The 24,717-nt window shown below is 45.2% G+C and overlaps 1 protein-coding gene across 1 annotated transcript in view; it reads left to right on the forward strand.

Annotated features, from left to right (window-relative positions):
- The window catches only part of DMBX1 (diencephalon/mesencephalon homeobox 1), a 55,634-nt gene that overhangs the window by 9,894 nt on the left and 21,023 nt on the right, over window positions 1-24,717 (forward strand). The window contains exon 2 of the mRNA XM_033917019.1: window positions 20,959-21,116. Coding sequence (XP_033772910.1) covers window positions 20,963-21,116 — 154 coding nt within the window. The 5' untranslated portion in view covers window positions 20,959-20,962. The remainder of the gene's footprint in view (window positions 1-20,958; window positions 21,117-24,717) is intronic.

Here is a 24,717-nt window from a genome sequence, read left to right on the forward strand (position 1 = left end):
GAGTGTGGTGCAGGGGTTAGAGCTGTAGCCTCATGATCCTGAGGTCGAGGGTTCAAACCCACACTGCTCCTTGTGACCCTGGGCAAGTCACTTGGTCCCCCTTTGCCCCAGGTCCATTAGACTGTGAGCCCCCCTGGACAGACAGGGAGACATACCTGAATAAATCCATGGGAGAATAGTATAGAACATTGAATAAATCAATAGTGTGGAGAGTTTCAGCCTCTGATAACCAGAGCTGCTATTGTGATGTCATAATGCCTCATTAACACCAATGCCTAAGAGCCAACGGTGATGTCACAATGGCTTGATTGTCCTATACTTGGCTCACTTTGCTTGAATACCTGAATAAACCATTCTGAGCTCCCCTGGGAGAATGGTGTAAAAAACTGATGGCTCCTTTTATAAAGTCGCGCCGGCGGCTTTATCGCTCAAAAGGAGTGCGTGCGGCAAATTAGCGCCTGGCTTTGTAAAAGGAGCCCTGAGTAAATAAGTAAATATTGAGAAAACCCCTTGAGCGTGTCCTGGGAGAGGTAATTTCCATTGGATTTAGCATCTCCAATTGTTCTGAAAAGTTGTGGCCATTTTTAGCAGAGCAGTAAAATGGCCGACTTTTCATAATTCCCATAAATGGCCAGCACTAGTTTTTCCGTTAGCATGTGAGAACTTACAGGGCTCATACAAGACAATTTGCACAGTCAACGTCTACCGTCCGTCCCCTCCCCCCCTCCATATATGCGCCCAATGCTAAAAAATAGGATCTAATTTTTTAGCATGTAGGAAGCATGCGCCAAGCCTATAACTACCATGGGATGCTTGGGAGTGCCCTACGGTACGGTTTTCCACGTGCAGTAAACACGCATTAGGCCTTACCGCAGCTTAATTTAGGGCTCCTTTTACAAAGCCGCGCTAAGGCCTCAAATTGCTGCACACGCTAGCCGCTACCGCCTCCTTTTGAGCAGGCGGTAGATTTCCGGCTAGCACATGCCAATCCGATGCGTGCGTCAAACCCGCTAGCGCGGCTTTGTAAAAGGAGCCCTTAGTGCGCAGTAATGTGGTTTCGTGGTTTATTTATTTATTTAAAAATTTTCTATACTGTTTAAAACTAAGCGGTTTACATAATTTACATACATAATTTTGTTTAGTGCACGAATGCCTACTCTCTACCTCCGACACACTCCGTCCAAACAATACTCAGATATCTTTGAGCTCCCAGAGTAGCATGTATGCACTATTTTGGCAGATACTGCAGGATGTGTGAGCGTATCCCACACTACGCCATGTAACGTCGTGTTAAGTATGCGTTAGCCCTAGCACAGCTTCGCATGTGAATTGGAGAGTTTAGGTGGGATGGTAGGTTGTTTATCATGGGGAACGGGAGGATGAATGTGCCACTAGGTGGCGTGAAGAGCAATGTGGAAAGGTGAAGGATCGTATTACTTGTGTGTGGGGGAGGGTATTCCTTGAAAAGGCTAGGCATGTGGGGCTTGTTCTGGGAAATTAGAGCTCCGGAGGAATCCAGCTGGAGAATTCTTATGGGGGCGATACACTTATATACATCCACTGAACAGAACATCCATTAAGGCAGAGCAAAAAAGAACCAACAGAACCTGTGGTGAAGATGCGAAGCAGCGCCTCAGACGGGAGACTTTTACGTCTGCTCGTTTTTGATTTTGATTATTTTATCCAATCTGGTTTTCTGATATTTCATGTACCTTGAAATTTTATTGAGTTTTAGTGAAATAGAAAAAAGGAAAAAGGTGTACAAGGGTCATAAGAACAATCAAGGACTATCATATAAAGGCAATATCAAAGAAATCAGGGATTAATGATAATAGATAATATAATACAGTACGATGTGGTCAAGCATGTCCAATTATGTTACACAAAAAGGGAAGGTAAAAGTGGTAGGAAGAGAAGACAAGGGGGGGCGAGGAAAACAAAAGTAAAAGAAGGGGGAGAAAAGAGTAAAAAAAGGGAGGGGAGGAGAGGCTAAACGAAGGAAAGAAAGGGGAAGGAAAGGGTAGAAAAGAAGAAAGAAAATCCCTCAGAGGTCAAGGAAAGAAAGGAGAAGAAGAAAGATATTTCATGTATCAACATTTAGGACCCGATACTACTCGAAAGGGTCCGGAGAAGAGCGACTAGGATGGTTAAGGGGTTGGAGGAACTGCCATACAGTGAAAGATTAGAGAAACTGGGCCTCTTCTCCCTTCAAGAACACCTTGCCTGAAGTGTACATAAAAGATGCTGGCGGTATTAGGTCTCCAAACGCTGTGGTTTGTAAACAAATAAAAAGAGCTGTCCCTGGATATGAAATGACAAATTTCTTTTAGTTATCACACTTTTAGGAGATTTATAAAAGAATGCTTTCAAATGTTTTTTGTTAATGGCTGTTTGTTGATGCTTATGTATGATGGTCATAACCCGTGTAGATTTCGGGATACGCAGGCTATAAATGTTTTAAATAAATCAAAGCAAAAAGGCAGTGACAGTGCCCGATATTAGATTCTCAAAGAATATTCACAAGACCAGATAAAAATAATGAATTAATAGATGTGAGACACCTCAGTACGGGCCTGGATATATATCGGGTGACTTTTTTTGGCGCCAGGTTTTAAACCTAAATAAGCTTTGCCCCGTACATCATTTGGTCTCAATTGGCACAAATAATTAATGTGCACAAGCGAATAATAGAGGGACGGAAAAAAGCGGCTCACAAAGCCCCGTCCATAAAGTACCTATATCAAAAAGTGCAACGTGCCTTCCTAAAATGCAAAGTGCAAAAATAAGGCAAATATATGTGTATATAAAAAGTTATTTATCATTCAAAAGTTCATCCATAGAAAAATTCATGTGTAAATACCAATACTAAAAAGTCCCAAATCACACTTTGTAGTTCATTGAATAACTTTATCTAAATCCCAACAGGTGGTTGTCCCGATTCAAATCACAATTCATTCCTTCGATCCATCAAATCACAATCCATTCGGTCGAATTCAATGTAATTCAGTGTCCCAACAATGATAATCACAATTCAGGTCAAATCACAATTCATTCATTCGATCCATCAAATCACAATCCATTCGGTCTATGGAATAGACTTATCTGAGTCCCAATGAGTACACAACAATATTTTTTATTTTTTTATTTATTCAATTTTCTATACCATTCTCCGAGGAGAGCTCAGAACTGTTTACATAAATTTATTCGGGTACTCAAACATTTTTCCCTGTCTGTCCTGGTGGGCTCACAATCTAGCTAATGTACCTGGGGCAATGGGGGGATTAAGTGACTTGCCCAAGATCACAAAGGGCAGTGCAGGGTTTGAAGCCACAACCTCCGGGTACTGAGGCTGTAGCTTTAACCACTGCACCACACTCTCCCCTTTATTGCCCAAGTTATCATGGGTGGGTTAGGTCATTTTCAGGGGGGTTGGTGGGGGGGATGTATTGGGGGACGATCAGAAGGCAGCGACATGTAGGAGGAATCGTGAGGTGAGTGATGTGTAGGAGGGAATCTGAAGAGAGATGTGCCACGGAGTACCACGCTGTGGTTCTTGTTTATTTCTTTGGAGGGTGTCGGCACCGCATTACTTCCTGTGAAAGACAGAACAAGGGCCTCCATGCTATCTGCCACTGCACGTAACATGCTGCCTGTGCAGTGGCCTAGCGAGGGGGTTAGGGGAGGCGCCACACTCACGCCCTTGCCTCCCACCTCTGTACCTTTTAAAATCTTCACCAGTGTGAGAAGCTTCTTCGGCCTGCTGCTCACACAGGCATTAGCTTTCCCTCTGATGTCACTTCCTGGTCCTGCCAGCGCAAGCAGCAGGCTACAGTAGTTGCTCGCGCCGACAAAGATTTTAAAGAAGTACGGGGGGGGGGCGGAGAGGTGACAGTGCCCCCACCAAGATAGTCTGCCCTCCTCCCTGCCCATCCCCTCTTACTATGCTACTGTGCCCGTGCATTGAGTATCTGCCCTGTGACGCAAAAGGAGGGCGGACGCTGAGCATGTCCTGTACTTACTGCACAAGTTTTTCTGTTAATTCTGTACCTAATGCAGAGTAAGTGCAAAAAGGGCCCTTAGATTGTCAGGAAAATATGTGCTGTACATGAATACAACTCACCTTCAGCTACAAGAGACCTGCCTGACCTAAATCTGAAACCTTTTCCTGTTGTGTCACCTCTGAGGGATGGCAAGCCAAAGCTCATGCCCTGGAAGAGATCTGGGTTTTAGGGGACTTGTATACTGCCTTTTTCTTGCTGACATTCAAAGTGGTGGGCACTGGAGGATTAAGCGGCTTGCCCGGGGTCACAAGGAGCAGCACTGGGATTTGTTCTCAGCTCTGGGTGTAGAGAAAGCAGCTCTACCAGTGAGCCCCACCTTCAGTCTGTCCCAATATGGCTATTCTTATGTGAGTCGAGTATAGGACAATGAAGCCATTGTGACATCCCAAGAGGTTGGCTCTTAGGCATTGGTGGAATGAGGCATTATGACATCACAATCTCAGCTCTGGAATGTTGCTACTCTTTCGGTTTCTGCCTGGTGCTTGTGACCTGGGTAGACCCCTGTTGGAAAGGGAATAGACTTGTACACTGCCTTTTTGTCACTTTGGCATTTCAAAGCTGACATTCAAAGCGGTGGGCACTGGAGAATTGAGTGACTTGCCCAGGGTCACAAGGAGCAGCACTGGGATTTGATCTCACAACCTCTGGGTGCAGAGGCAACAGCTCTACCAGTGAGCCCCACCTTCAGTCTGTCCCAATATGGCTATTCTTATGTGAGTCGAGTATAGGACAATGAAGCCATTGTGACATCCCAGCTGAGGTTGGCTCTTAGGCATTGGTGGAATGAGGCATTATGACATCACAATCTCAGCTCTGGAATGTTGCTACTCTTTCGGTTTCTGCCTGGTGCTTGTGACCTGGGTAGACCCCTGTTGGAAAGGGAATAGACTTGTACACTGCCTTTTTGTCACTTTGGCATTTCAAAGCTGACATTCAAAGCGGTGGGCACTGGAGAATTGAGTGACTTGCCCAGGGTCACAAGGAGCAGCACTGGGATTTGATCTCACAACTCTGGGTGAAGAGGCAACAGCTCTACCAGTGAGCCCCACCTTCAGTCTGTCCCAATATGGCTATTCTTATGTGAGTCAAGTATAGGACAATGAAGCCATTGTGACATCCCAAGAGGTTGGCTCTTAGGCATTGGTGGAATGAGGCATTATGACATCACAATCTCAGCTCTGGAATGTTGCTACTCTTTCGGTTTCTGCCTGGTGCTTGTGACCTGGGTAGACCCCTGTTGGAAAGGGAATAGACTTGTACACTGCCTTATTGTCACTTTGGCATTTCAAAGCTGATGGCACTGGAGGATTAAGTGACTTGCCCAGGGTCACAAGGAGCGGCACGGCGATTTGATCTCACAACCTCTGGTGCCGAGGCAGCAGCTCAACCAGTGAACCACAGCCCTTCCTCTGAAAGAGCATGGATCAAATATATCACCTTTCTGTGGTAGACCCAAAGTAGTTTACATATCTTATGCAGGTACTTTCTCTGTTCCTGGCGGGCGTTTTTAGCGCGCACACCGGATTGCTCTAGCCAAAAAACTATCGCCTCCTCAAGGTGCGTTATTCCGCACGCTAAGGCCCTAACGCACCTTTGTCCAGAGTTACAAGGAGCTTGACTTGAACACAATTGCCACAGCATTCCACCTTAAGCTGCTCCTCCACAACTCAAATCATTCCCCCAGGACTGAGGGGGAGGAATTGTCCAGTGGGCCCATTTCGATAATTGCTGTGTGAGGTCCACAAAATCTCGAGTGGTGTAGAACGAGTAAAAATGAATCCATTTTTTGTTTTACTCTTTTAGAAATTACAAAGATTAGGGGACCCTCAATGAAATTGAAAGAAAAAACCTTTTTTGCTGTTTGTGTTTTTCTTGGATCAATTATTTCTAGAATTGTGGTTCCTTCCCCCCAGATGGTATTATTTCTTCAATGGGACAGGATTTTTAAGAAAGGGGTTAGGGAATTATTTCGTAAACCCTTTATTATAGGTCAAACATTGGTTGGAAGAAAGTCCACCCTCATTTTGGCATTGGAGGGCAGCATTTCATGCTCTTATGATTATGGAAACTAGGGCGACCCCCCCCCCCCCCATCTTATAAAAAACAGAGTAAATTTGGGGATGATCTGGGAACCTTATATACAGCAATTAGCAGTCAGAGCAGGCAGTTTTGGAGTGAATTCGTTACATTTGTAATCATAAAGCGAAGCACTATTTATTAGTAATATTTGGAAATGGGGATGGGGGATGGGAAGGGGGAGGGAGTGTTGGGAGGTACTTTATCGTGTTTGTATTGTGGTGATAACTGATGATTTCTTTGAATTTATATATCTACAATGTATTAACTGAGTTGAGATGATATTCTTGGTAAGATTTTTGTTAGGTATATTTTATTTTTAAAACTCAATAAAAATTATTGAACATTAAAACAAATAGGAGGAAATATTTTTTTCACAGAGGATGAGGTAAGACTAAGAGCGATTAGCCTAGCTGGGTTTAAAACGGGTTTGGACAAGTTCCTGGAGGAAAAGTCTGCTGTTGAGACAGCTTGCCCTGGGATGTTGCTATTCTTTGGTGTTCCGGAATCTTGCTATTTTTTGGGATTTTGGAATGTTGCTACGCTTTGGGTTTCTGCCAAGTACTTGGGACCTGATTTGGCCACTGTTGGAAACAGGAGACTGGGCTAGACCCAGTATGGATATTTGTAAGTTTAACCTGCTGAAATTGCCCTCTCAGGATGAACCAGATGTTTTACAGATATGGCAATGCCAAGGAATGTCTGAGATTAAGAGCAACAAGGCTCACCCAAAGCCTTTGGAAGCTGGGGACTGTCAACTGAAAGCCACTATCCTATTTACAACTGCAACCCCACCTCAGAGCAATGAAAATAGCACAATGGAAGAGCAATGTTAGGAAATTCTACTTTTCGGAGAGGGTGGTGGATGCCTGGAATGCGCTCCCGAGAAAGGTGATGGAGAAGAAAACGGTGATGGAGTTCAAAGAAGCGTGGGATGAACACAGAGGATCTAGAATCAGAAAATAAGAGTAAATATTGAACTAAGGCCAGTACTGAGCAGAGTTGCACGGTCTGTGTCTGTGTATGGCCGTTTGGAGGGGTGTCAGGTCAAAAGCGCGCCGGGACAAAGACGCGCCCAGACAATTAAGCGTAGCGCGGAGGCGTGCGCCGATCAAAATTAATGTTTTTAGGGCTCCGATGGGGGGGCATGGGGGGGAGCCCCCCCACTTTACTTAATAGACATCGCGCCGCGTTGTGGGGGCGTTGTGGGGGGTGTGGAGGGTTGTAACCCCCCACATTTTACTGAAAACTTCACTTTTTCCCTGTTTTTAGGGAAAAAGTTAAGTTTACAGTAAAATGTGGAGGGTTACAATCCCCCAAACCCCCCCATAACGCTGGCGCGATGTCTATTAAGTAAAGTGGGGGGGTTCCCCAACAAACCCCCCCATCGGAGCCCCTAAAAACAGTAATTTTGAGCGGCGCGCACCTCTGCACTGCACTCAATTGTCTGGGCGCGCCTTTGTCTTTCGCGCCATTGTCTATGAACCGTTTGGAGGAGAATGGGCTGGGGAGGGCTTCAATGGCTGGGAGGGTGTAGATGGGCTGGAGTAGGTTTCGGCAATAGGAACCCAAGCACAGTACCGGGTAGAGCTTTGGATTCTTGCCCAGAAATAGCTAAGAAAAAAAAAATTTAAAAATTTAAATTGAATCAGGTTGGGCAGACTGGGTGGACCCTTCGGGTTTTTATTCGCCGTCATCTGCTATGTATCTTCCCACAAACTGTAACTCCAGTTCCGCGGAATTCCTTCCAGCATCCTCTTCAGCCTCAGCCTTGCTCATCCACAGTCTCCTGTCTCCTTTTCAGTGGTGGAAAGTTTTCAAACGCGGCAGCTCTTTTCTCTGCCCCTAGAATGCAGGAAGCGCAAAGGCTCGATGCGCAGCCGGCACGAGAGCTTTTGGCCTTTGAGCAGTCTCTCTGCCAGGATGCGATGGTAGAAGCATGAGGAATTTGCAAAGCCCTACCAGCGGACTGAGATCGTCCTGCCAGAGCAAATGCAGTGAATGATACACTGCAAAGGCGTTGGGGGATGCCAGGATTCAGTGTCCTGCGTGCAAAAACCAGTTCTTACCAAGATCATCACTAAAAGCAAAGTTTCCTATTATTCTCAGTCAATAAAGAGGGTTAAAATAGGGTCCGTTCATTTATACAGGACTGGTTTATTTATAAAATTCGTTCTCTACCCCGTTTTCTCCAAAGAGCTCAGAACGAGTTACAGCTAAAACATACATAATGTACAATTCAAGTTTTTCTATACCACCTATCAAGGTTTATCTAAGCGGTTTTACAATCAGGTACTCAAGCATTTTCCCTCTCTGTCCCGGTGGGCTCACAATCTATCTAGTGTACCTGAAGCTATGGAGGACTGAGTGACTTGCCCAGGGTCATAAGGAGCAGCGCGGGATTTGAACCCACAACCCCAGGGTGCTGAGGCTGTCGCTCCAACCACTGCGCCACACACAGTTAACAGGTTACAATTTGCCATAGATTCAGTACAAAGTTTACGATACAAGCTTCTATCCTAACTAGGGTTACCAGATTTTCTATCTGGTAAAAGAGGACGCAGGGCCACACCACTTTTCGCCCCCCCCCCCAGCCCACCCCTTTATGCCCCCCTTCGATCTGCCTTGCTCTGCCCCATCCACGTCCTGTTTTCTCCCCCAAACCCAGCCCCACACAAACCTCGTCTCTTCAGGCCGGGGCTGGTGTGCATCTGCACACGCGCAGATGCGACATGAGGACGTGGCACGCAGGCGTGGGACATCATCACGTCTTACTCGCGCGTGCGCAGATGCACGCCATCCCCGGCCCCATCTCACCAGCTTTTCCAAAATACCGGGCTCCTCCTACCTGTATTACGCTACTGGGTGAGACCATCATATTAAGAGTAGTAAGTCCCGCCCAACAAACGCAGCAATTTCATTTGGGGGCTGAAGACGGCACTCCCATGTATTGCTTTAATCTCATTTGCAACATAAGTTCCAATTTCTCTCTGGATGCATATTTCAAAAGTCTTTGGGGGTCCTTATACTAAGGCGCACTAAACGATTTAGGATGCGCTAAATGCTAAAACATCTATCGGGATAAATTGGTTGTCTTGGCATTTAGCGTGTGATAATCACTAGTGCACCTTAGTAAAAGGAGCCCTTAGGGGTCTTTTTCTACAGATGAATATAAATAAATAGAGCAGACCCAATTCCACAAAATGTAACGCAATCACGTTTCAGGCCAAAGCTCTGTGCCGACATGGCTGTGGCGAAACTTCAAAGCATCTAAAAATAAAGAGAAATAAAGTTTAGCAGAATTGATCAGTGCATGCACTCCCGATACCCCATATATGGGTTTCTATAAACTAAGGTTGTCCCTTGCTCACCACAGGCGCTGGAAGTCTTCTAGGCGAAGACACAAAGGCAGCAGAGATGCCAGAATCAGCCCCACTCTGAGTGCAGACGCCACACACAAATATACGCCTGCTCGGAAGGTGAAAATGCGTCCGTCTAGTCCAGGTTCTGCGCTTGCATTTTATCCAATATACGCGCACACAGCACGGATGGCAGTGCAAATACCTCGTCCTGGGAACAATTTCTGCTAGAATTTTTCCCATGTCAGTCTACAAAGGGAAATGTTTACAGACTGTTAAACGGGCTTAGAAGCAGGAAAATCTGTATAAAAAATAGCCCTGTGTGATATTGGTCTAACTTTAAGGTTTTCTTAAAAACTTTATTTTTTTTAAGCAGGCTTTTGGTGTTGATTTGGAAAATAATTGTAGCACACACTAGTTTTTCTGCAGGTCACAAGATTCACAATAGCTGATATGTGTATTTTGTTACGATTGATTCTTGGTGCGTTTTTAGGCTTTTCTATTACAGTCGAGTTCGCTTAAGTGCAAGCCCTTCGGACCGGTTTGCCACGTGCGCTTAATCGGAGTGCCATGTGAAGAGAGTCGAGCACAGTCATTTTTCTCGCGAGATCAGCAGCTCGGGGGCAGGATTCCGTGCTTGCATCGATCGCTGCCGTCACATATTGTAGGACGAGTGACCTGTAATGACGTTTGAAGTTTGCAATTATCCCGTGGTTTTTGTTGCTTTCCTATTCAACCTTGAAGCCAACAGCTTCGCTACGATTGAAAGCGGTGTATAGGTCTCTATCGCTTTAATTGGGGGAACCGTACGTGAGCAACTGCAGGAGGACCTGGAGTACACCACTCTCAATTAAGTTACAAGTACTGTAATAACAACGCCTAATCGGCGTCTGACATCAGCACGGTGGACACGTTCAGCCAAAGACACTGATTTTTGTCCACGTGATGCCACGGTGCAGTTCCGAAAGTTTGGACACATTTCCAGGCCTAGACCGCTGTTCTGAAACACGCAGCTCATCTAAGTGACTGCTTTTACCCGGAGTGAGCGTTGCGTGAAAGAATACAGGCGGGACCTACGACATCAGTGCGCATAAGCGGATTGTGGGCTTATCAGAATTGGAATTATCCGGACTTTACGGGACCATGGTGGTCGGGTGCAGATAACCGAAGCGTGCGCTTAACCGACGTGCACTTAGGTGACGTCGACTGTATATCATTGGAGTTCTTTGGGGGTTTTTTATATATTTTAATTTTGTTTTACATTTTCCCCCAAATTCTAGAAAGTCTGCCTCAAGTCAGTGGCACAAATTTTGCTTTCACTCTTTGTATGTGATACTGTAGCCCTCATATAAGTTATTTACGTATCAACATCTATAGAATGTCCAAATTCTGGCCCCTATTTGGACAGCTCAGTTTAGATGTATAACAATTTCCACATTCAAAATTATCCTTTTAAGCAACCCAGATAGTATTTTTTTTTTTTAAGAAATACTCATGTGATTAGCTTTGCTGTTTAGAACATAAGAATTGCCGCTGCTGGGTCAGACCAATGGTCCATCGTGTCCAGCAGTCCGCTCACGCGGCGGCCCTCAGGTCAAAGACCAGCACCCTGACCGAGACCAGCCCTATCAGCGAACGTCCTTGTTCAGCAGGAACTCGTCTAACTTTGTCTTGAATGCCTGGAGGGTGTTTCCCCTATGACATCCCTGGAGGGTGTTTTCCCCTATGACAGACTCAGGAAGAGCGTTCCAGTTTTCTACCACTCTCTTGTAGGTCTAAAAACATGAAAAAAAAAAGAACTTTCCATCTTTCATGTTTATTCAATATTTTTGAAAACAGTAGAGCAGGGCTGCCAAAATCCGGTCCTCGAGATCTACTGGCAGGCCAGGTTTTCAGGATATCCACAATGAATATACATGAGAGAGATTTGCATACCAAGAAGGCAATGCAGGCAAATCTCTCTCATGCCTATTCATTGTGGATATCCTGAAAACCCGGCCAGTAGATCTTGAGGACCGGACTTGGGCATCCCTAAAGTAGAGTATGCCTGTCTGTCTAACTCTCTCTTCCTCGTCCTCTATACATACACACACACAATACACAAATATAGACATGTATAGCCATATAACTCTAGGGGCCCAAGATTTACAAGCACTTAATAATCAGAAGCAAGTACTGCCAGTATAAATTCAGTACCAAAATTCAGTACCAAAATTCAATACCAAAATCCGACGTCTCCTTTCCGAGCATTGTACCAAAACCCTTCTCCATACTCTCATCACCTCTCATTTAGACTACTGCAATTTGCTACTCTCTGGTCTTCCGCTCAACCATCTCTCCCCCCTTCAGTCTGTTCAACATTCTGCTGCACGACTTACCGTGTATTCTGCCAGAGCCTCAAGTCACTTCATTGGCTCCCCATCAATTTCTATATGCAGTTCAAACTCATCTTACTGATTTATAAGTGCATCCACCCTGCAGCCCCCCCAATATCTCTCTTCATTCATCTCCCCCTATGTTCCCCCCCGTGAACTCAGTTCATAAGGTAAATCTCTCTTATCTGTACCCTTCTCCTTCACTGCCAACTCCAGACTCCGTCCTTTCTATCTTGCTGCACCTTCTGCCTGGAACAGACTTCCTGAGTTAATACATCAAGCTCCGTCTCTAGGATGGTATAAATACCATCATCCATTTTTTGTATATAGACGTCCAGTCCTTTCTGACTTCCCTGGAATCACCCAGAGCGCCTCCCCTGGCCATAAGGATGTACTGCGCTTTTAGACATCTGTATCCCAGAGCTTCTAGAGTAATTTTTCCCAGTGTGAGTCCATCTACAGAAATAGCTGTTGCCAGTGTGCCAGACATTTAATATCCAAGGAACCTTTGTTGGATTTTCAAAGGATAATTGCTTTCTTAAAATACAGTACAGTTACACAAAGGGCTTACTGAATATTTATTCATGTACACACACATATTCACAATTATTTTTCTAAACGCAGGGCCATATGTTAACCGAAAAGGTGAATGATTGATCCTGCCTTAATCAAAGACAACTTCAGACACAATATATATATATTTTTTTCCCCGTGTACTGTCGATTTATTTCAGCTACCAGCTAATAAAACTCTACTTTAGTCTTCAATGGGATTCTGTTCTTAGCATGCCCTGCGGCAGCTGCAGGGCATAAAAGATGTATCTGCAGATTTTGAAAATTAAAGTCATCCATAGAGCTAGTGGGGAAGATCAGCTTATTTGGGTGCTTAATGAAATATAAAGATTATTTTAACCAATGTAAGCAGAACCCGACAGCTTGCAAAACACAGTACTGACTTGATGAATGGCCTTCCTCCTCTGTTAAATATTTAATTTATTATTGCTTGTGCGCTCGTTGACACGAGGGCTTCGTGTGCACTCCCAGTTAACCCTTGCCTGACGGATTAGCCACATGTACTGTATAGGCTGTGAACTCCGACTCTGCTTTCATCACTTGCCATTAGCTCTAGGTTTAAAGGCCTCTGCATGGCTCTGACCCTCATCCACCGATACACACTTTGCTTTCTGATGTCATTAGTATCACGTTTCCATTATCTTTCAGTCAGGTTAAATTTAATCAGTGTGTTTTAATGTATAAATAAATGTTATATGTGAGTCATGACAGGAATTTTCTTGTTTAGTTATTCAGGTGATTGAATCCTAAGTGTTGAGAAGTTGTTGATTTAAAGATTATTATGGCCAGATTGTCATATTTGATATCTTTTAAATGAAATTGCATCTACTTCAGCTGTACACATTGTACCTCGCTTTGGGCACTGGTGCGGTAAACAGAGTAATATGTTTCCTAAGGCATCTGCTTGGTGGATGGTATTGGGCCTACCTCTCTCACACTTTAAGGAAGGGGGACTTATGGGTGCTCTCCAAAACGTTGCAGTGCTGGATGCTGCTGTGCAGGAAACTCAGGTCCAGTCTCCAAAATCACAGAAACAGGTTCATAGACAACGGCGCGAAAGACAAAGGCGCGCCCGGACAATTGAGCGCAGCGCGGAGGCGCGCGCCGCTCAAAATTACAGTTTTAAGGGGCTCCGACGGGGGGTTTTGTTGGGGAACCCCCCCACTTTACTTAATAGACATCACTCCGGCGTTAGGGGGGGTTTGGGGGGTTGTAACCCTCCACATTTTACTGTAAATTTAACTTTTTCCCTAAAAACAGGGAAAAAGTGAAGTTTTCAATAAAATGTGGGGGGTTACAACCCCCCAAACCCCCCACAACACCCCCACAACGCGGCACAATGTCTATTAAGTAAAGTGGGGGGGTTCCCCCCCCCCAAGCCCTCCTGTCGGAGCCCTAAAAACAGTAAATTTGAGCGGCGCGCGCCTCCACACTGCGCTCAATTGTCTGGGCACGCCTTTGTCCCGGCGCGCTTTTGACCTGACACCATAGAAACATGACGGCAGATAAAGGCCAAATGGCCCATCCACAGCATCCACTATCTCCTCTTCCCCCTAAGAGACCCACATGCCTCTCTCGCGCTTTCTTGAATTCAGATACAATCTTCATCTCCACCACCTCTACCGGGAGACTGTTCCACGCATCTGCCACCCTTTCCGTAAAAAAGTATTTCCTTAGAATATTCCGGAGCCTATCACCTCTTAACTTCATCCTATGCCCTCTCATTGCAGAGCTTCCTTTCAAATGAAAGAGACTCGATTCATGCGCATTTACATCACGTAGGTATTTAAACGACTCTATCATATCTCCCCCCTCTCCCGCCTTTCCTCCAAAGTATACAGATTGAGATCTTTAAGTCTGTCCCCATAAGCCTTATCACGAAGACCACACACCATTTTAGTAGCCTTCCTCTGGACCGACTCCATCCTTTTTATATCTTTTGGAAGGTGTGGCCTCCAGAATTGTACACAATATTCTAAATGAGGTCTAACCATAGTCTTATACAGGGGCATCATTACCTCCTTTTTCCTACTGGCCAGACCTCTTCCTAGCTTCTGCTCCTAAGGCCAATTTGGGCTGGGTATAGTGAGGAAACAGGAAGAGCCACAGTCCCAACCATCAACCCACTGATGAGACCAACTAGTCAGACTCAGGGTTCGCAAGACCCGGCTTCCATGAGCCCCTGGGTACTTACCCCTATCCCTTCCTCCTTGAGCACAACCCTAAAGTTCATCCTCATAGCTCTGAGATGAATGTGGCTTTTCCTGAAGTTTGAGCAGCAGGCCACAGACCTGGACTGAAAGTGCTACTATCGGCCAGTAACTTCAAAGGCAGGCAAAGTCCAGGGGAGGTGTGGCAGGAGTTTGTTTCACTTTCACATCACAGAGAAAAGCCCAGGTTCTTGGTTGCAGTAATCTAGGGTTACCAGATTTTCCCATCTTTTTATATTTGCACATTGTATTGTTAACTTTTAATTTACTGACCGTTCCTGATAAATCTAGAGAACATTGTTCCACGTTATTTCGGTTCAGATCCACAAGCATCCAAAACATCCTTGGAAGGAGGAAAAGGCAAAAAACCATGGAACTGATGATCTTGGAATATAAATTACAGTATTCATAAATGGTGCAGAGCTATACAGAAGAAAATGTGCATTCCATTGTGTATACCTCTGCACCATTTATGAATAAATTCTATTCCAGGATCATCAGTTCCACGGTTTTTTGCCTTTTCCTTTGCGTTTGTTTTTGTGGAACTGTCTTGGTGGACTTTTTTTGCGCTCTCTCGTACCCGGAAGGAGCACCAGGAAGCCCCTTTCTCCAAAGTCTCCTCTCTCCACAGTCAGCCAGCTGTATAGGGACCGTCATCTGCTCTGCACATGTCATTTAATGGGGGAGTGGGAGGAAAAGACTCGGGGAGATAAAGAGGATCGAAGCCCAGACTAATTCTGCAATTTAACTCAGCTATCATGAAACACGGCCATGTCCAGGCCAGAGTTTCAGCTCTATTTACGAGATATGATAAGTGGAATTTTAAAAAATATTTTTGGCAATTTGTGGTGGAATTATGCACATTATTTTTAAAAAACCTGTGTGCTATGATTAGAACACAGAGGGAGACCACTAGTTTTTTAACTTCACCTGGAGTACTGCGTCCAGCACTGGTCACCGTACATGAAGAAGGACACGGTACTACTCGAAAGGGTCCAGAGAAGAGCGACTAAGATGGTTAAGAGGCTGGAGGAGTTGCCGTACAGTGAAAGATTAGAGAACCTGGGCCTTTTCTCCCTCGAACAGAGGAGACTGAGAGGGGACATGATCGAAACATTCAAGGTACTGAAGGGAATAGACTTAGATAAGGACAGGTTGTTCACCCTCTCCAAGGTAGAGAGAATGAGAAGGAACTCTCTAGAATTGAAAGGAGATAGATTCCGTACAAACGTAAGGAAGTTCTTCTTCACCCAGAGAGTGGTGGAAAACTGGAACGCTCTTCTGGAGTCTGCTATAGGGGAAAACACCCTTCAGGGATCCAAGACAAAGTTGGACAAGTTCCTGCTCAACTGGAATGTACGCAGGTGAGACTGGACTCATTTAGAGCACTGGTCTTTGACCTGGGGGCCACTGCATGAGCAGACTGCACAATGGACCACTGGGCTGACCCAGCAGCGACAATTCTTATGTTCATGGTTGTTCCTGTGAAGAGTTGATCTATGAGCACACTTTAGATATATTCTTTTTCTATTTTAGTGGTATTTATTTAAAAAATTTATCAACCGCCTATATCTAGGCGGTATTACAATAATAACATGCACAGAATATAAGAAACAAGACTCTTACAAACATCTTGGGTTACAGATGAATAATCACATCTTAAATAGATCTTCACAGTACAGTTCATCTTAAAACCAGCATTCAACGTTTCAGCTTTATTTGCTGAATTTGTTCGAAATTGGTGTTGGTCTATGGGATTTTTTTTGTTGTTGAAAGGGTTGCAAAAAAAAAAAGGCTGACCCCTTGTGGAAATGATAAAGAAGATGGAAAATCCATTTAGGGCCACAATTTTGAGATTTTTTATTTTTATTTTATTTAGTTTTTAATGCCAACAAAAACTGCAAAACAATATACGTTCAAATAATAATAATAATCAAATAAGCACTTATAAACAATCACAATCTATACAAAAGATAAAAATTCCCTCCCCCATCCATCATTACCATCAGGAATAATACCAAAACAAAAGATATATCCCCCTCCCGCTCTCCCCCCCCCCCCCGGATGTGTGGGTAAAATACAACGGAAAATAAAGATAAAGGGCAACTATAATAAATCTACAAAAGACGTCAATGGACCCCAAACCAATTTGAATATATTTTCTCATACGTATATGTTAAGCATAAGCTCGCCCACCAGAAAGGAAAACTAAGGCGATCCCAGATTTTTTTAATTTTCCGCTTTGCCCACTAGTGTCTGCTGAGACACATTTCTTTAGGATTGTCGTGGACCACTGATCTTTGTGAGTCAGACCACCTGGATAATTTTGCTGTTGGTATGTTGCCTTTGTGTAAACGAGGAGGTGCTGAAAAGTTCTCCGCCTCTGTGGACAACACTTTCATCCTTCCTATTTTGCCTGCTCGTAATCTTGGGGTCATCTTTGACTCCTCTCTCTCCTTCACTGCCCAGATACAACATATCGCTAAAACCTGCCGCTTCTTCCTCTATAATATTACCCAAATTCGACCCTTCCTCTCTTACCACACTACCAAAACACTTAGCCACGCCCTCATCACCTCGCACTTAGACTACTGCAACTCGCTACTCTCAGGCTTTCTGCTTAGCCATCTTGCCTCCCTCCAATCCATTCAGAATTTGGCTGCACGACTTATATTCCGGGAGAGTCACTATACTCACGTTACCCCTCTCCTAAAGTCACTTCATTGGCTTCCCATCCGTTTTAGACTACAATTCAAACTCTTCTTACTGACCTACAAATGCATTCACTCAGCTGCCCCTCGATATCTCTGTTCACTTATTATCCCCCTATGATCCCCCCACCCCTTCAAGCTCTGCTCAGCTGGTAATTCCTTCCTATCTGTGCCCTTCTCTTCAACTGCCAACTCCAGACTCCGTCCCTTCTACCTTGCTGCGCCTTATGCTTGGCTCAAGTTGCCCGAATCCCTACAGTGGGCTCCGTCTCTAGCAGTGTCAAGGCCCAGTTAAAAACCCGCCTATTTGAGAATGCTTTCAACGCCTAACTCCTTTCACCTTGGGTTCTGTATCCTCAACCCTATATGTCATGTTGTCCGTCCAAGTTAGATTGTAAGCTCTTCTGAGCAGGGACTGTCTATAAATGTCAAAATGTACAGCACTGTGTATGCCTTTCAGTGCTATATAAGTGATAAGTAGTAGCCCAACCAACCAACTTCCTAAATTCTGAGCATTATTTTGCTACTGTGGCTGAAAAGAGTGTTATCTTATTTCCTTAAGGGCCAATGTGCAGAAACATAATTCTATGTTTTGACCTTGTTTCAGATCATTGATTGACCCATATCCACGTCATTCTCTTCTTGGTTGGGCTGAGAACTTTCAGCATCTCCTCCTAGTGTGTGAAGACTTTCAGTCTCTGGTAACCAGAGCTGAGATTGTGATGTCATAATGCCTCATTCCACCAATAAGAGCCAACCTCATTAATGATGTCACAATGGCTGGATTGTCCTATACTTGGCTCACTGTTATTACATATGCGGGGTTGCTGAAAAGTTCTCAGTCCAACCAACCAACCTCCTAAATTCTGAGCATTATTTTGCTACTGTGGCTGATAAGAGCGTCATCTTATTTCATTAAGGGCCAATTTGCAGAAAAAAATTCTGTGTTTTTTGACATTGTTTCGGATCATTGATTGACCCATATCCACGTCATTCTCTTCTTGGTTGGACTGAGAACTTTTCAGCACCCCCTGGTAGTGTGAAGAGTTTCAGTCTCTGGTAACCAGAGCTGAGACTGTGATGTCATGATGCCTCATTCCACCAATAAGAGCCAACCTCATCAGTGATGTCACAATGGCTTGATTGTCCTATTCTTGGCTCACTTTTATTACATACGAAGGAGTGCTGAAAAGTTCTCAGCCCAACCAACCAACCTCCTAAATTCTGAGCGTTATTTTGCTACTGTGGCTGATAAGAGCATCATCTTATTTCATTAAGGGCCAATTTGTAGAAACAAAATTCTATGTGTTGACATTGTTTCAGATCATTGATTGAACCATATCCACATCATTCTCTTCTTGGTTGGGCTGGGAACTTTTCTGTACCCCCCTTGTATGCTTTTATCCTATTTTAATTGGATTTCTTTTCTCTCCTGTTCACCTGTGTTCATTTTTAATTGTTAATATGTACACCGCTCGGACCTGTTCGTCAAAAAGGGTGGTATAGCAAGTTTTTGATAAACATAAACATCACGAGCCACAGACGTTTGCATAACCAAAGTGTAATTAAAGGATAAGAACCTCCTACTAATACATTCACTGTTAAAAGTGCTTAACTTGGAGCACAAAGGTTGCAAAATCTAATCCATAATCCCCACATGCAAAGTGAGAACACGGCAGTGTGAAGCACAGTTCTGAGCCTACTCCAAGATCAAAGGCTGATGCATCAAATCTTAAACTAAACAATCCCTCACAGTCTAACCACAGTCCCACCATCCCTCCCGTAGGCACACCTAGACAGCCACGATTTCAGGATTACCACAATGAAAATGCAACGAATAGTTTTGTGTACAATAGATCCCTTAATATGCAAATCTATCTCATGCATATTCAGTAAGGTGATCCTGAAAACCCAATTGGCTAGCTCTGTTCTCTCTAAGCTAAGTGGGAGTCCTTCAACTTAGAGAGTTGCGCGGGGACAGAAATCCCACCCATTCCCACCCGTCCCCCATAAGAACATAAGCAATGCCTCTGCTGGGTCAGACCTGAGGTCCATCTTGCCCAGCAGTCCGCTCAGGCAGTGGCCCAACAGGTCCAGGACCTGAGCAGTAATCCTCTATTTATACCCTTCTATTCCCTTTTCCAGCAGGAAATTGTCTAATCCCTTCTTAAATCCCAGGATCCTCTCCGTCCCCACCCATCCCCGCAAGGAATTACCTCCATCCCCATAAAAGCAGCAATTACTTCTGACAGGATCATCAATTCCACAGTTTCTTTTGTGTTTGCGCTGCTGTTTTCCTTGTGGAATCTCTTTGGTGGAACCCTTTTTTTGTTTTCTGTTCAGGTAATTAACTTATAAACCCCTCTTTTATTAAGGCTGACGTGTCCATTATATTATATGGACGAACCCTGCTTCCAAAGCTTTTCATCCCCGTGGGAGTCCCGTTGGCTAGAGGGGGTCCTTATAAGTTTAAGTTTAAGTTTATTAGGATTTTATATACCGCCTATCAAGCTTATCTAAGCGGTTTTTACAATCAGGTACTCAAGCATTTTCCCTCTCTGTCCCGGGGGGCTCACAATCTAGCTAACGTACCTGGGGCTATGGAGGATTAAGTGACTTGCCCAGGGTCACAAGGAGCAGTGCGGGGTTTGAACCCACAACCCCAGGGTGCTGAGGCTGTAGATCCAACCACTGCGCCACACACTCCTCCTTATGGGAATCCCGTGGGCCAGAGGGGGGTCCCCGTGGGAGTCCCGTGGGTTAGGGGGGATTCCCACGGGACCCCTGCGGGACCCGTGGGATTCCCACGATCCCCGTTCCCGTGCAGACCTCTACTTCAACTACAGTCCTGCCACTGGGGGATGCTGTTTTACGACCACATTTTCAATAGCGAAGGACACACAAGTTCTGCAGGACTCCAAGGAACCTGCCTTTCCCTTGTCATAGAAAACACAATATTGATGCACCTCTCCCCACTAGCAGACATCCGGATGTACCAGACGCCCGGATTTAGCCGGACTTGTCCTCTTTTTAGAGGACATGTCCGGACGGCTTTAAAAAAAACCCGGCACTTTGTCCGGGCTTTCAAAAGCTTCCAGCTCGGGACGGCGCCAGGGGGCGTGTGCGGATGCAACGCGGCAGTGTCACGCAGATGCGTGCGTGCCACGTGACATCATCGTCTCACACCTGCGCAGGCGCAGATGCCCTCCTGACGTGGCTCCGAGCATGAGAACAGGTTGAGAAGGGCAGGGCTGGGGATGAAGCTGGGGCAGAACAGGGCGGGCCTGGGGGCAGGGCCAATAGTAAAATCTGGTAACCCTAGTTGCTCAGCTTAGAGAGGAGAGGGCTGAGGCACCCTGCTGTACAATATGGCTTTAAAACCATAGCTTGATTTTGTAGATATTAAAAATAAATGAGAAAACCACTACTCTCCCCCTGAAAAAGCACAAAAATAATATTTTCATCTATTTTCTTAATGTGGCAAAGTGTTCTTGCTGCAAGCGTATGATTCTTTCTGCAAGGTGTTCTACAGGTTTCCGCTAAGTTGCATGAGGAGAAAGTGCCGACTGACACGCCTCTCCTTCTGTGTTACAGAGCCATGCAGCACTACGGAGTGAACGGTTACTCGCTCCACGCCATGAATTCCCTAAGCGCAATGTACAACCTCCACCAGCAGGCGGCCCAGCAGGCTCAGCACGCACCTGACTACAGACCCTCGGTCCACGCCCTGACCCTGGCTGAGAGACTGGCTGGTAAGAACAAGGAGGTCAATATATTCAGAACGATTTAACTTTCCAGAAACAGCTCCTGGCCAGTTAAACCACCGGTCTGGGGCTAACCGCTTACTTCACCAGTTAGTGCTGCAGAAAATAACCGACTAGCGCCGACATGAAAACTGGTTGTTTTGGGGGTATTCCTGGGCAAAGTTGGCACAAAGTACTGGGTTTTCTAAAACCATCTGGACTCCTGGACAGCCCTCTAAAATGAGGACAGTCTGGGTAAATCCGGGCACATTCAGCCAGTGGAGGTCAGCGTTTTGCTAAACCTGGAAATTCATTGCTGGGCCATGGTTTCTGAAGTGCTGAATATCATCCTCAACTGGCTATGCATTAGCTAGCTCCAGAAACCATGGCCCAGCAATGAATTTCCAGGTTTAGCAAAACGCTGACCTCCACTGGCTGAATTTGGGTTACCATGTGTCCGGATTTACCCAGACTGTCCTCATTTTAGAGGGCTGTCCGGGAGTCCAGATGGTTTTAGAAAACCCAGTACTTTGTCTGGGTTTTGGATGGCCCCGGCTCTGCTAAAGCTCAAGGCCGCATCTGGAGGGCCTGTGAGCATGTGCGGATGTAATATGATGACACATGGGAGGGGCTTTAGGCGCCTGGGCCAATCAGAGTCTTAGGCCCCTCCCAGTGCATCCCAGGATACATCAGAAAGAGAAAGGCCCACCATTTTGAAGAGGTGGGCCTGCCAGCAGGAGGGACTGGGCATCCCTCCTGCTGGAGTGTCATCTAAATAGTATGGGGTTATGGAGGGGTCAGGGATTTGGGAGACATCAGAGGTTTAGAGTGGGGTGTCAGGGGTTTGGGGTGAATAATCAGGGGTTCCGGGGGTGTTGGTGGTTCATGTGGGGGGGGGGGGCTCCGGCAGAAGGAGAGAGTGGGCATCCCTCCTGCTGCTCTTTAATTTAAAGGTGAAGGGATCAGGAGTGTAGGGGGTCCAGTTGGCCGAGGCAGGGGGGAGTGGGTTTCCCTCTGGCTGATTTTTTTTTTTTTTTTTAAGTTTGGAGAGGTGTGGGCCATCATGGGGGAGGGATCCCAGCACAAGTTTTAAAAATTTTTTTTAATGGGGACAGATATTGTGCATGGCACACACAACATCTATGCCCATTAAAAAAAGTTGCTGTTTGGCGCTTTTTTTAACGCTACCTGTTGGAGATTTCACAGTGTTAAAAAATGGCGCTTCATTTTGAGCATCACCTGGGCATCGATTGGAGTGCTCATTTTAATATTGATGAGCTCATTGTAATGTTTTACATATGGCTATCGGCGGCTGCTAAAAACCATGAGAAAAAACCTCGATTTGCCATTTTGTGCAATACTTCCTCGCTAAACCTCTTACAACTGGTTTAGCGCAATCGTTAAATGCATGGTGAGTTTTGTGCATCTGGCCCTAAGATAATAATAATAATAATAACTTTATTTTTGTATACCGCCATACCCTGAAGAGTTCTCGGCGGTTCACATTAGTTAGACAGAGATTACAAGTGGTTGCATATCAAATTGATCGTAGAGTTGCGAACAGCAAGGAGAGAAGAAGGGGGGAGGGAGGGAGACGGGGGAAGGGAGTAGGTCAGAAGGGGGGGAGGAGGAGGATAGAAACGGGGATTACGGGTCTTGGAAGAATTGGAAGAATTGAGTAATAGAGTGAATGCTGAAAAAGAGTATGAGAAATTGAGATGAGATGGTGTGTCGGGTTGACACAATATTCTGCAGAGCAGAGGTGGCCACGGCCATTCTGTCAGCAGCAGTCGAGACCTTTGGGGTGAGAGTGATGGCTTCTGGCCCACCCGCAGTTCACTGGTCAAAGAGTGTACGCTCCTGGCAGTTGTTAGTGGAAGAACAGAAGCATTTGACTCAAATGAAGAGGGAGAAGGCGGGCGGGTGGGAGAAAATAGTTGGAAGGAGAATATTCAAATAGTGGATCATTGATTGGTTACGTCAATTAGCTGAGCCACTGCTTGTGGTTCTGGGGCTAACCCAAATGCAATCTTTGGTCCAGTGTTTGCTCTGGGGCTATGTTTTTTGTTTTTTTCTTACAAAGCTGAAACGAAATAATTAGTGATTGAACAAGAGCATTTCTAGCTTAACTTTGCGAATACTGGCATCAGCTTTTCCTTTTGGGCCTTTTCCCCCCAATATTTTGCTTCCCACAGCTTTATCTGCTGTTATAAATTACTAGTGTTTAAGTCCGTTACATTAACGGGTGCTAGAATATATGTCTGTCTGTCTTTCTTTCTTTCTTTCTCTGTCTCTCCCTGTCCCTGTCTATTTCTTCCTTTCTTTCTGTCTGTTTCTCTCCCTGGCCCCCTTTGTTTGTCTGTCTCTCTCTTTCTGGCCCTCTGTCTGTCTGTCTGTCTTTCTTTCTTTCTGTCTCTCTCCCTGGCCCCCTTTGTTTGTCTGTCTCTCTCTTTCTGGCCCCCTGTCTGTCTGTCTTTCTTTCTTTCTGTCTCTCTCCCTGCTCGCTGTCTTTCTGTGCATCTGTCTTTCGTTCTCTTGCGCTGCCTGCCTATCTTGGCATGTGAACCAAAGACACTTAATTTCTCTTTCTAAAGCCAGCTAATTCCCCTTATATAATATTCCAATATTATCTTACTTTCAACTGTATAATGTAAGCTTTACTTCAGTTTGGGGGAAGTTATCAACATGAACTACCAATGTAGCTTGACTTGTGGTAAAATGACACAGCTTAACAGTGGCTATGCTGTATGAAACGCTGTTCAGTGATTTCCAGGCTGCAAGATGTGAGCCTCAGAGGGTGACTTTTCTATAAGACCATGTGTAGGGTTACCAGACGTGTGAGAAAACCCAGACATGTCCTCTATTTAGAGGACTGTCCTTGTGCCTGGGCAGATTTCCCCAAACTCAGCATTTTGTCCGGGTTATGTAAGTCCTCCGACCTCAAAGCCGCGTCTGGAGGGCATCTGCGCATGCACGGATGTCGATGCTATGATGTCACCCTCACGCGCGTGATGTCATTGTGTTGATGTTGTCCCGGGGAGGTTCATGTGGTGGCGGGACGGGAGGGCAGAATGGGGCGAGACCAGGTGTCCTCTGGCAGCCCCGTCCATGTGTGTCCTCAGTGGCAAGCGTTTCCCCCCTGAGCAGTGGCTTCATGACAGCATTAATGTTTGATTGACGGGAAATAGGTTCTGTTCCCCAGGACCGAGCAGGGCTTAAATTTCTAAGAAAGAACATAGGTTAAATTCCCCACTGACATCAAATTACTGCATCTCAATGGCCACGAATTTGGGCTTGGAGGATGAGATGTACAATGTCGGTATCTATGAGACAAACTTGTTTTTTTTCTGTTACAAAGAGCATTTTGGACCCCGGATCGTTTACAGAAGTTAGATAGCTCTAAGTCTAATAGATGCTGGCACTGTCATCTTGAAGCTGGGACATTAGATCATTTGTTATTCTATTGTCCATTGATACTTGCGTTTTGGAAATGAAAATGGGGTCATATAAATAGTTTGTTAGAAAATCCAGTGGCATTATCCTATGACACCGTATTGTTTGGTAAGTCAATGAGGGCTAAAAGCCAAATATCCTCTAATAACAATAAGCT

This window comes from Geotrypetes seraphini, chromosome 12, assembly GCF_902459505.1.
Source record: "Geotrypetes seraphini chromosome 12, aGeoSer1.1, whole genome shotgun sequence".
In the NCBI taxonomy this organism is placed as follows: Eukaryota; Metazoa; Chordata; class Amphibia; order Gymnophiona; family Dermophiidae; genus Geotrypetes; species Geotrypetes seraphini.